The sequence below is a fragment of the Echinops telfairi genome, unplaced genomic scaffold, assembly GCF_000313985.2.
Source record: "Echinops telfairi isolate 266 unplaced genomic scaffold, ASM31398v2 ScPeMD7_7469;HRSCAF=8507_0, whole genome shotgun sequence".
NCBI lineage: Eukaryota > Metazoa > Chordata > Mammalia > Afrosoricida > Tenrecidae > Echinops > Echinops telfairi.
In genome coordinates this window covers 53,937,389-53,951,079 of record NW_022111372.1, presented here as the reverse complement: position 1 = coordinate 53,951,079, position 13,691 = coordinate 53,937,389, and the positions used below count along the sequence as shown (strand labels likewise).

The following is a 13,691-nucleotide window of genomic DNA, read 5'->3' as shown; positions in this document are numbered from 1 at the left end:
ACCTGTAATCACTACACCCCAGAGCTGATAGGAAATGGTGGTGGGGAAAGAAATTGACAAGGTCATAAATGCAAGGATTCTGTAAAGTCTTGGCTTTTAAACTGAAGACTATATTGTCCCAGGGAGGGATTTTTGTTTTTGCACACGCGCATGTTTAATGACTTTAAATGGCTCTTTGGGAGCGGGCTGTAGGCGGGGGAGGGAACAGCGAGTGGCAAGCTTCTCTAGTTGATGATAGCCTTTGCCAGTTCCATGCTTGTGGTTTTTGCTTGGAATTGTTTTTACTGGAAGTCAGTCAAGTTGAGCCTTGGTGGTGTGGTTAAAGTGCTTGGCTACTAACTAAAAGATCAAGGGTTCAAACCCATCAGCCACTCCATCAAAGAAAGATGAGGCATTGTGCTTTTGGAAAATGTTCAGCTTTGGAAACCCTATGGGACAATTCTTCTCTGCCCTGTAGGGTCAATATGAGTCAGAATCAATGCAACAAAAGTGAATTTGGTTAGGATTTGTTTCGTTTTGTCAAGTTACCAGTCTGGAAGTAAAATTTTATTTGGGTGATTATTTTTTAGGTCAACAGAATAAATGTTTATATAATCGAATGAAAGGATATATTGAATACATTTTTAGTATATTGATAGGCAAACTGAAGTTAAATAAGTATGATATTATTATTCAGAAACTGCTTCTTGAGCCTAGTTATGCATTTGGACCCCTGGTTGGCACAGTGGTTATGAGTTGGGCTGCTAATCTCAAGTGTCAACAGTTCAGAACCACCAGCCACTCAGTAGGAGAGAGATGAAGCTTTCTACTCCTGTAAAGAGTTACAATCTTGGAAACCCAGAGGAATAGTTGTACTCTGTCCTATAAGGTCACTGGGAGTGAGAATTCACTCAGTGGCTTTAAGTTTAGTTTTGTTTGGAGTTAATATGCTATCCCGGTCCTCAACAGTGCCATCTTGCTGCAAGTGTCAGGCCTTGTTGGTAAAAACAGTAGATGGAGAGGCAGGTGGAGCCTCCTTTACAAGATGACTTATAGAAGTAGAGCTTTGAAATAGCTATATAATAGCTATTTAAGCGAGCTATATTACAGCAGAAGCAGAGAGAGGAGGAGCAGTTACACAAAAGCCACAAATGTATGCTTATATGTGTGTGTGTGTGTGTGTGCTTGCATGTATTATGTATATAAATCATTCATCTCTCATAACAGTGGACTCAAGCACATACTCATCTTTTCCCAGTTAGAATTTTTAATGGAGTTCACCAAAGAATCCATCTCCCCCTCTTTGTAATATCTAAAATTGTATAACTTGAGTCTGTCAAATAAAATTTAACTTCAAATCTATTGCCACTTATCTCTATATAAGGAGCTCTGATGTCATAGGGGGCTTCATGTTGAGCTGCTAGCTACAAGGTCTGCATTTGAACCTACCAGCCACTCAGTGGGAGACAGATTAATTTTCTGCTCCTATAAAGATTGACAGTCTGGGAAACCCACAGGACAGCTCTACCCTGCCCTATAGGGTCATTATGAATCAGAATAGACTCAATGGCTATGAGTTGAGTTTTATCTCCATATGGGACTACATGGTTTTGTTTGAGATAACCCTACAGAGTTGTCCCTATTTTTATTTGGTCTATCCCATGTCATCAAAAACGATGGCTTGACTCTGAAAGAGGTCATGGCATGAAACCTAATAGCAACTGTAGAACATTGATACTTCTCAGTGCTTGTGTATTGAAATGGCAATATTCATTGTAGCATTTCCTTCTGGGTCATTAGCTACAGTAAATATATCGCTTTTTAAAAAAGAACTTTCATTTGATTATGAACATAATATATACACACATAGTTAATATATTGGAATATTTCCTTCTAGGGTTTTCGCTTTTCATCTCTGACTAGGTAGCTTCAGTTAGTGCCTTAGATGAAGACGATAGTACATACTATCCTTTGGCTCACCTCCCCTCTGTCCGCCAATTCAGTCTGGTTAGTAAATACTGGCTGTTGCTAACTCCCAAATGCTTAGCATAAAATTGCCTGGTTGGAGTATGGATCCTTTCCAGGCCGTAGAATTTGATAATCTACAAATTACTAGAGTCACACTGTATGTATCAGTTGCCTATATTTGGCTAAGTTGAGTCATGTCCCCAAATATAGTCTATGCCTGCTGGTGATGCATGCCAGGCCTCTGGCTCCAAATGCCACAGCTGGCCTCCAGAGAGGACAACTTCTCCTGCTCTAGCCTCCCTGAGGATTAAGCCTGCTATAAGCATGCAGCATTTCTTTATATTTATAACACAAATCAATACCAAGAGCCCTCAAAGATTGGATTGTCCCCATAAAATAGATCTACTTGCCTGAGATACTAATGTCATCCTTTTCCCTTGAGGGATTCAGTTGGACATGTATCAGTAGATGAATTAGCAAAAAATCAACCAGCGGAACAAACAGCATAGTACTGGATTAGATTTCCATTCTGGTATCTATTTTACTGCACATTACTCCTTTATGAAATCCTGCTGTCTTTAATTCAGTGGAAAAAATTCATTGACTGCATACTTGCTGCCTAAACTGGAAACTCTCAGAGCCTAGTAGAGAAGTTCTAGTCCATAGAGGTGGGCCATACTGCACAAGGGAAAGTGAGGCTGAAGTCAGGACTATGTAAGAAGGTTAGCAGTTGCTCTACATAGTTAGAAATAAAATTTGGTAAGTTATTATTTTTTTAAGTTTCCCTTTGGGACTGGATGTCATGGAAAAAGGTGAACCCTGGGGGAGAGAACATTTCGAAAAATATTTTTCATTAGGGATATAAATGAGGGCACCACTTCAGAAGCAAGCTAACCATGGAATAAGAAAAGCAGAATGGCGAATGGCCTGTGTAAATGAGCTTCCGTGGGTCTATTAGAATGAAAACGAGAGGTGTACAAGGAGAATGTGAAAGATTTCCCCCAGGGCTCTTAAAAGGAAAGCTTTCAGGAGAGTTCCAAAAAGAGAGTGATAGGAATTATCCAGGATAGATGCCCTGAGTGGATTTTGCTTTTCATTGCAAGAGTCACTGCTGTCAGAGACTCAGGCGTGCTGTGCATACTCTGAATCTATCACTCTGATAAGATTTAACCTCACTTGTTAAACTGGGCTAGCCAGTTGGCTAATTGGATTTTGGGTTCCCATTTGTTTGTTTTATTTTTTAATAATTTTATTAGGGGCTCATACAACTCCTATCATAGTCCATACATACATCAATTGTGTAAAACACATTTGTACATTCATTGCCCTCTGGTTCCCATTTTTTAATTATCCTTCCTTGACAGCAAGAAAGAGACATTATGGTTCATATGAAATGGAATGGTTTCAAGTCATTAAAACACATTAAAAAATTAAAATCTTTTTCTAGAAGTGATAGCATATCCTCCTAATTCTTAACTTCAGTTAATGTAATTAAATATTTTTATTTATTATATCATCTTTTAAAATATATTTTCTAATGACTACAAGTTGATGTGGGATCAAAGTTTTCATGTGAACTCTCTTAGTTCATTTACTAGAGGGTTTTCCTCTTATACAATGCATATATATGTTCCATCAAGATAACCAACTGCTTTTTTTTGTTAAGATTTCAGAAGAACTCCTACTTCCCTTGTTTTTGGCAATTAAGTCATGTTCTGCTAACATCCCAATCTGCCTTTTTTAAAATATATCTTATTAAACCTGATTAGTCATAGGACCCAGGCTTGTATTTAAAGCACTTCAGATGGATTCACTGGATTTAGATCTTTGACTGCATATATTAGTGCTTAACAGTATAAACAATTTTAAAGGAAAATAATTAAAATATCAAAAGTAGCGTTTACTTTCTTTCCCCCCATGTGTAGTCTTACTGCTTTATTTGGTTTTAAATTGTGGGGAAATTACAAGCTTAAATTTTGTTTCATATTAGACTTCACATTTTTGATTAATCAAGGCTGCTTCTAATAGAGAACAGTTTTTTCATGGCCTCACTTCACTTATGTGGCAACTCTTTCAAAGAAGCAGGAATTTCAGCCATTCAAGGACAACTCTAAAGAGTTCTGTGATGTGGCCGTTGAATTCATAGGCCCACACATTATCTCCAGTCCCCAGTTGAGCTAGGCGGAGTCATGTAGACTTCTAGGAAAGCTTTCACAACCTTGAGACCTTCTGCTTATAATTTTTTATAACCTTTCAGAGTTTGTTTTGCCTTTGAGGAGCTGGAGTTCTGTAGACTGCTTTTCCCCCAATGTTTGCTGTTCCAAGTCACTTTGACATTCTCACACATTGTTGATTTCGTTAGCTGGCCTCCTACCGTGCAACGTCTGTCCATTGTGATCCATGGTATTTTTGTTGGCTACTTTTTCAGAAGTAGATCGCCAAGCCTTTCTACTTCGTTCATGTTAGTCTTGAAACACTGCTATTACCTGTTCAGCGTCACAGTGACACTGACAGATGGGTGGATGGTGACAATGCTTGAAGTGCATTGATGGGGAATTCAACCTGAGCATCCAGCATGGAAGTCAATCATTCTGCTACTGAATCACCACTGCTCCCAATCCTTACACTGTTCCTGACTTAAGAAAGGCTAGCTTCTGGTAGATAATCACTAACTAAACCCCTTTACATTATCTAGGTGAGTGAGATTTATTGAGGGCCATACTAATTTTTATAACTTAGTCAAGAACTAGGTACATGGTATGCACTTAGTACTGATTTATTGTCTAGATACCTTAACATACATGTAGATGCTCTTTCAAAACAAAAATGTAATTCTGTACTTTAATTTCTTTAAAGTGGGTTGACCCTTAACCCATATATACCCCGTTAATTGTGGCTACCAATTTGGAAGATCTGAAACTTTTTGTACTTCTGAAATTCATTTTTTGGTGGATAGCTTGGATACCATTAAATGTTGAGCCACTTCAGAATCTGAAGGAAAGAAACATTCATTGTGTGCCTACTGTGTTCTGGAATGCTCCTCATGTATAAGTACAGTGAAGTGCTTTCTTTATCTTATCAGCTTATTCCCCTAGATGAGAGTTTAAAAGTATCAATGTGTGTCATGTGTGTAGGCACATGTTTGGATCACATAGAAAAATGTTACGGCTTATATTGTTACTCTGATTACTTTTTTAAAAGTGACACAAGACTGTACAACTTTTAAAAATCTCACTTATGAGCCCAAAGGAAATACTGTACATAATGAGTTGGTATGAGAACATAATGGCGTTAGGAAAACTACTTAAAAGGGATTTGGAAATTAGACTGATCAAATAGGTAAATACGAGGAATATTCAAACATTACCTTATTGAATAGCTGCAGACATGCTGATTGATATGACCATTTGTTCATTAGCACAGCCAAGTTATAATCCCAAACTATAGTTTATACCTTGCCTATTAAAATCAACCAATTCAGCTGTTATTGAATACATTTAAACCATTTCTGAAAAAAAATTTTAGTAACGGCCTTCTTTTACCTTCAGGTCGTCTAAACTATTCATATCCAGGATCCGATAGCTCTCTGCTTATTAATGGTAAGTGATAATTGATTTACCCTAGTGAAGTTCACAAAACTGGAAGAAAAAAAAAGTAGTCGGTGAGAAAACACACAGTAGTTGTGGTTCAGCACATTGAAAAATGACATTAGTTTCTTCTCTGATGATAATTTCAAGTTGCTAGTTGTCTACCAGCTATTTTAAGAATAATTGTTTTCCTCCAAAATGGCAGATACTTTTTAAAGATTGGAGAGCCAGCTGATTTCCGTTCCAAATTGGTAGCAGTGAGAATCCTATAATGGTTCATGAAGAATATCTTTAGCTAACATTAGCTTCGGTAGAGTGACCTTTGAAATGTCAATATAAAAACACTCCATCCATGTAGTTGGAAAATGTTCCAGGAGAAAGGGAGAGTAATCAGATCTAAACCCAAAAAAAGCAGCCAGAGACCACAGCTCTTGACATTGTAAAGGACAAGGTCATTCACTATTTGTTTGCTGTCTAAGGAGGATGAGGAAAACTAAGTGTCATTGGCTTTCACATTGCCATCAGTAAATTCTCCTTAGCCAGGCTAAATGTTACTAACAGCTTTTGAGTTCTGTTTGTGAGTATATATGCTGAAGTAAGGGTAATTTGGGGGATTCCTCTACTGAGATAACCAACTAGAAAATTACCAAGTGGCTTTTTTGAGGGGTGAATTATAGAGGTCTTGCTTCTTCTCTATTTATTTACTGGTGAATGTGTATTTCAGATCACTGGTTTTTTTTAAAAATCATTTTATTAGGGGCTCATGCAACTCTTATCACAATCCATACATACATCAATTGTGTAAAGCGCATTTGTACATTCATTGCCCTCATCATTCTCAAAACATTTGCTCTCCACTTAAGCCCCTGGCATTAGGTCCTCATTTTTCCCCTCCCTCCCCGCTCCCTCCTCCCTCATGAGCCCTTGATAATTTATAAATTATTATTTTGTCATATCTTGCCCTGTCTGACGTCTCCCTTCACCCATTTTTCTGTTATCTGTCCCCCAGGGAAGAGGTCACATATAGTTCCTTGTAATCAGTTCCCTCTTTCCAACCCACTCTCCCTCTACCCTCCCAGTATCACCACTCACACCACTGGTCCTGTAGGGATCATCCACCCTGGATTGCCTGTATTTCTAGTTCCTATCTGTACCAGTGTACATCCTCTGGTCTAGCCAGGCTTGCAAGGTATAATTCGTAGCATGATAGTGGGGGCGGGGAGGAAACATTTAGGATCACTGTTTCATTTGCTAAAACTCACCTTAACTCCTCCTACCTCTTACGAAGTATTCTTGACTAAATTATCCTCACCATCCTTCAAACAAAGCAAACTGTTTGCTTTGAAAAAGTACTATTTCTTATCCATAGTACATAGCAAACAAAATTAAAAATTACTTTCTTGACTAGATATCCTTGGGGTGAGTGCTGGGAATCTCTGTACTCTAAGCAAACATCCTTGAGCCAGGAACAATGAAAGAAACAGATTTGAATGATGAGAGTTGTTTGGGTGGGTGCATCAGATCATCAAAAGACCATACAGTTTATAAAAACATCACCCATTTATCAGAGGCCAGAAATAATGTCACAATATAATATTCCAGTATAATGTACATAGTAGTCAAAATACCAAAGTGGCATCAGGATCAGAATAGGAGGTTTCACTTTACCTTTTGTTGTGAATCAAGGTTTAGGATAACGCAGTGTGATTTTAGGCAAAATGATTGACCTTTCTTTGTCTCAGGTCAGTTGTCCCTGGGGGGATCATACTTTTTTGTAGGGAAAATTAAACACTTTAGTTTTTTGGTTTTAAAGATAAATTAATTTTTTTAAGTTGCCCATTATTAAAAGAGTGTCCTTTCTCTTTCCCAATATCTTTTATTTTATGAATATATTTATTATTCATGGCAAAAAGATAGCCCTCCACACACAGTATTTATATTTTGAAAGTTTGCTAGTTCATAAACTCTAGAAGGGGACTAGAAGGTTTTTACAATTATATACGTAGACATTGTTTATTATAGAGTTCCATTAGTCGTACAAATGGCTAAGGCCCTTGGATGCTAAATGAAAAATTAAAAGTTCAAATCTACCCAAAGTCATGTAGAAAGATAAACCTGAGGATCTACTTTCAAAAAAAGAGTCCTGAAAATCCAGTGGAACACAGTTCTACCCTGGCACACCTGGAGCCGTTATAGTTGGAGTCTGCCCATGGCAGCTGGTACTGTATATTGACAAAGGTTAACACCCTGAGTAAGATGAAGATAGAGAAGAAAAAGAGATGTCAAAGAAGAGAAACTTGCTCTTTGAGTATGCAAGACCCTGGAATATAGATGGGTTGTGACTGCCCCAGCTCTCGGGTCTGGCATTCAGCCTAGCACAAGGCCCAAAACTTGATTTTGCCAGACTTGAGAGTTCTTAATAACCAACCAACTGGAGCTAGATGCCAGCTCATTCATCTATAATGAAAGATAAAGCTTCTAGGCAGACCACATCTAGATCCGACTGATAGACAGTCTCCTGGTAAAGTCCGTATTATTGCAGAATGTTACTTAATAATTGTGAACTAACAAAGCAAGGTAAGGGAAGAGTGATATTGGGATAGTTTCTTGAGATACTTGGATCTATTAAGAGACTTGGGTATGGGCATTGCCCATTTTTCCCAAGTCATGTATAAAATATTTTCTAGGGTGTATCATTTCCATAATAAATCTTAGTACTTTGTTTTTACCTATAGCTCAGTTTTTGGAAGCCATATTGAAAATCTACTGTTAATGAGTTAAGTCTTTAATGAAAACTGAGCTAAATTTTGAACATTGTTTATTCAATGAGAATTTATTGAGTACATGTTACTATTGGCCAGGGACTGTATTAGTGCATAAACTTCTATATAATATCTATTAACATTGGAAGTTTAAGACAAAGAAACCCAAAATGGGTGAGAATTCCTAACCTATTTTTTTTAAGTATTATCTCTCGATTCAGCCAATGTCAGCAGTTCTCTATATGATTCAACAGTAAAGGACTACTGTACATACTCATGTATAAGCTGAGTTTTTCAGCACCTTTTTAATGCAGTTTTTGTGGTAAAATTAAGTGCCTCGACTGATATTCGGGTTGGCTTATACTCGAGTATATATGGTATTATTTAGAGATAATGTGTGAATAACTATTTCTCATTGAAATGGAATTCTCGAATATGCTACATAGTAATATAATTTCTTTAAGAATATAATTTCTAGTTTTGTTTTTCCCCTATATTTTGGTTTTCCTGTTAATATACTATGTTCATTAATTATAAATTTTCTCTAATAACCAACCCTTAAATGATTTAATTTAAAAGTTATCACTCTCATCATTTATTTCTTTTTAAATTGCCTTTGGGCCTTTATTTGGGGTTTATACTTTTTGACAAAGACATACAGAACAAAAAGGGCAGTAGCTTTGATTCTGGGGTTTATTATTTTAAACAGTTTTATTAGGACATAATCCACATATCCTGCAATTCAGTAGTTCAGTTATATCAAGAAAAGTTGTACAATCATTACCACAATCAATTTTAGAATGTTTTATTCTTTCTTATACTCCTTGTTATTAGTTCCCCCCTTCTCCCCAACATCCCTTGCCATACCCCCAAGAAACCAACTATTCATCCAGTTACAGCCTCTCTAAATTCACCTAACCCGATTTCATATACTGTACCAAAAGACACGCAAAAACAAAAAAGCTAGCAACGTAACAAAATAACAGAGAAAAATTCAGTTGAAAAGAAAGAAAATATTAAAACTAGAGCAAATTTAAATGGATCATAAGGGAGATTAAATGATAAGGTGTTAAATTTTAACCTAACTACATCTGCCATAGTCCACTTTCCAGTGGACTCTGCATGATAGCAAGGCTGTTCACGTCCCTGGTCCATGTTCAAAGGGAATTTACCTGAGGCTTAATTCTTGTGTATTTCTCTCTCTCTCTCTCTCTCTCTCTCTTTCTCTCTCTCTCTTTTAAACTGATACAACTTTTAAATGGGTCAAAAGGGGGATCAAATAAAATGTTACATTTTAACCAAACTATACTATAATTATCTCTACAATACTCTCTGTTAACAAGGCTCTTCACATCCCTCAACTATGCTTAAAGAGAATTAACTGGAAGCTTAATCTATGTGTGGACCTTGAAAATGGATTTGGACCATTGTCATCCACTGTTATCCAAAGCCTTCTGCAAACTGAATGTTCACAATTTAAGCTCTGATACCATTCCCTCTTTCTGATTTGGATTATATTATATTATTTACAACCCTTGGATCACAAAGGCTGGTGTGCTTCTTCCATATGGATTTAGTTAACTCCTCACAAAGATAACTGCTTGTTTAAAGATGCATTCTGGGTTTTTGTAAAATGTGGTTCAAATCTTTGTCACTATTTGTAGTAGCTGGACGACCTTGAAAAAGTCACTTGGCCCCTCTTGACCAGAAGTTCTTTGCTCATTGAAGTAGAAAAAGAGTATTACCTGTCTCTTCATGTTTGGATGAAGAGTAAATGTATGCAAATCACAGTTGGCACTAGGCACATAGTAATCCAAAATAACATTATTAAAGAAAGTCACTTTTTTTCAGTAGGGATATTAGTGCTTTAGACTTGCAAGGAAAAGAATAAAGCTCACAAAACAAGGGATTAGGTGAATTTGTAGAAATTGTCTGTGGTTAAACATACTTTCCCTATTACTAAGAAATTTTTTTAAAACCAAAACCCAACCACTGCCATCAAGTCAATTCCGGCTCATAGCGAGCCTACAGGACAAGAGTGGAGCTTCTCCAGAAGACTCCCAAGCCTGTAAATCTGTACAGAAGAAGCGTGCCTCATCTCCTCTGACTGAGTAAATGATGGCTTCCAGCCTCCCACTCCATTAGCAGTCCAGTGCCTCAGTCCACAGTACTACCAGGGCTCCAATTATTAAGATTAAAATAAGAAAACAGAAACCCAGACCGACTACCATACGAGTCTTTTTTGACTTGGTATCCCTGTATAAGGTTTTTGAATCAAGCTTCTTAGCTTCTGGTGGAGTGCCTTTGACTAGTAAAGTTTATGAAATAGGAATTCAATTATAATACCTACTTTTCTGGTTATGAAAAGCAAGCCTGAAACTTAATTCTCAGCTAAGGGTAACTATTAGAGGGAGTGCTTAATGACAAGCACAAGTCAGGCTGGGTCAAGCCCCTCTGGTGTGTCTTAGCCTAGCTCTGAGACAGACATCAAGCTGAAAGATTAATTTTCTTGTTACCCAGCTTGAAGCACTGTTTTTAGCTAAGAAAACTAGAATATACAACCACCACCATCACCACTTCTATATAAAAGTGCTTGTATATCATGCTTTTTTTTTAACCTTTCGTTCCACTGCTTTAGCCATTAGCAAAAATGAGCCTCGTGACAGGGGAAAGCGACCGAGAGAGACAGAGAGATTCAGTTTGAACAGTCATGCATGCATTTTCTTTCCTCTAAGGATGCTTGTGCACTGAGACGCACCAACTAAATATTCCTTTGTCCCCGAGGAGATTAGTAAGAGATCTTTGAAAGGTTAGCACAGAACATCTCCTAATTATAGTTCTTTGGAATGAAAGGAAGCAAAGTGTTTGCTTAAGACCAGCAGAAATCTATCAAAAGCAGAGTATCATTTTAACCAAGAGAAATGTAGATTATAATTGTATACTAAAAATTATAAAATATGGCTCTAGTTACTGCTGGATGGTGTAATGAAGAGTGTATTGAATGATCCTTTCCTTAAGTATAAATGATGAAAATATGCATGCTGTACAAATGACAAGCCAAGACTATCTCTATTGAAGACCAACCTAAAAGGATATGCATGTGAGCTTAACATAGAAAAAAGGGAGAACAATCATTTATTGAACATGTACATATATAAATATATAATTGGCTCCCCCTTTTTATGACTAAGGTAGTTGAGGATTCAGGATGTCTAATCATTAATTTTTAAGGATGCACATTACAAATAATAGTCTCACATCTTTATCGTATCATAGCAGTGCAAGTTAATGTTAAACATTGGCCACTGTGAAGTAGGAAATTATAGCTAGTAAATATATAAATAAAATTTTTGACAGTGAGTCCCTTGAATTTGGTGTTGATATATAAAGTTATTCAAAACCATTCTTTACATCTTTGTTAAAGTTTATGTCTTGGTCTTTGTAATAACTGTGTCTGCCTTTTGGTTCTGTATCTTTATACTTTTGTTAACAACTCCTTTTAGCGTCCAGTCTTTCATTTATATTAATCTAACTTGTTGCCCAATTTTCCACTTTGTATCTTCTCTGTGTACCTATCTGTATCTATTCAGCTAGTCAAGCTTAGTGGAGAGACATTTGAACCCCCTTCCCCAAATAGAGCCATCTGCCATCTCAGCACGGGGACACAAATAAGAGGTACAGGTAGATAGAGAGGCTGAATATGTCACTCCTTTCCTTTCCTACTAAAACAGAACAATATTTTACCCCTCATAGTCTTAAGTCCTATTCTGTGTAAAATTGTATTTGCTGCTGTCATTGAAAAGGGTGCTTTTCTTTAATACATTATTTGGTTGAATATCAAAAAGATTTCTTCAACATAGTACATATAACCATGGTCAATCTAATAGTCCAGAAAGGAATAAAACAAGAAAGGAAAACCACCTCATTTCCCATTCCCAGCCCCTCTCCTCAAAAGGTTCTTGTGGTTGTTTCTAGGGGATGCGATAGTCACATATTATCCACATATCTAGTTATATTTTATTATTTTAAAAAGTACATAGGAGAGATCTTACACTGCACACCTAGGCACCGCATACAAGCACAGCACAGGAACAGCTGCTACTTCCTGGGTATTTCATTTGTGATTGTATCACGATGATGAATCTTCTGTTTGCTTTTGAGTAGTATAAATATTGTAAGAAGCATGAAAAAGATCCTTTAATAAGATAAATGAAGTATTTCTGTTGACCTAGCTAGGAAATTTCCAAAAATGTAGGCTTAAAATTTTTTCTAAACATTTTAAAAAGCAGTTTTTTTTTTCTTGTCACTTCCTTGTCATGTTCCACATCCTCAAACATTAAATAATAAGCAACACTTGATAGTCATGAGATTGGAAAGCTGACATTTTCCTCAGGAAAGGCTGTGTGTCACAAGTATTTCATCATGCTATGTTTGGGCCAAGTGTGATTTGAAAGCGTTGAGCTAAGAGTATGGCTTTCACATATAGGATAAAGTAGCACCTTGTAGTCTGTTAAAGTTCACTTAAATCTGGTTTCTGGAAAAATTCACTCAGTGGCACATGCAGGGTTTGTGTACTTTACTGTGTGTTATTGTCAAAATTTACATGAAAGAAATATGATCTGAGGAGCATTATATATAATCAGATTTTGTAAAAATTAACATTCTGAAATTTTATGCTCCAGAATGTCATTTTTGTGATTTTTTGGTATTAATTTACATTAACTTTCCCATTTGATCAGGCAGCTTTTATAGTTATAAATGCTGTATACTTGTGAAGGAACTCCACAAAGTCCAAGGGAAAATTCCATTATTTAAACTCCATTTATTCATGAGCTTTTTGAATCACCTTCATATAGTCTTAATTCCACTCAGGTTGTAAAAAACTTTAAATAGTATTCTCACTTTAATATCAGAATCTTACCAGGAATGTTTTTATGCTATGTAGGTTAATTTTGAAGAACAAAATCAAAGTTTGAAAAGTGTGCATTTGAAGATTGGGGGTAAATTTATTTTGGACTAAGAGCCTGTATTGTTTCTAAAACTTTATCTTTGGGTTATGAGAACTTTTATGTTTATTTTGTATCTTTTAGAAGCCCACTATTTTTCTTTCTTTTTTTTTCTCACTATTTTTCATATATCTGGGTTTTTGTTTTGGTTTTGTTTTTTCACAAACCTAAGTGACATCAACTTTTTAGATTGAGAGAACATTTGTCTCCCCAAACTTCCTTGTGTTTGAAACAATTATTTGAGTAGGATAGGCATAGCTTTTACAGTCCTGTCTAACTTCTGTCAGACTAAATCAGAAAGTACCCATTCCACCCCAAATGTGACATTTTTATATTAAAACCTAACTGCCAAGGGAGGCTTAATGTTTTAATTCATTTGCTTAAGCACT

The 13,691-nt window shown here is 36.4% G+C and overlaps 1 protein-coding gene across 4 annotated transcripts in view; it reads left to right on the top strand.

Annotated features, from left to right (window-relative positions):
• The window catches only part of CPEB4 (cytoplasmic polyadenylation element binding protein 4), an 80,809-nt gene that overhangs the window by 44,567 nt on the left and 22,551 nt on the right, over positions 1-13,691 (top strand). For 2 of the 4 annotated variants that reach the window (XM_013005550.2, XM_004696795.2), the window contains exon 3: positions 5,496-5,546. The exons of the other annotated variants lie outside the window; for them this stretch is intronic. In XM_013005550.2, the coding sequence (XP_012861004.1) occupies positions 5,496-5,546 (51 nt within the window). The remainder of the gene's footprint in view (positions 1-5,495; positions 5,547-13,691) is intronic. 4 annotated transcript variants of the gene reach the window in all.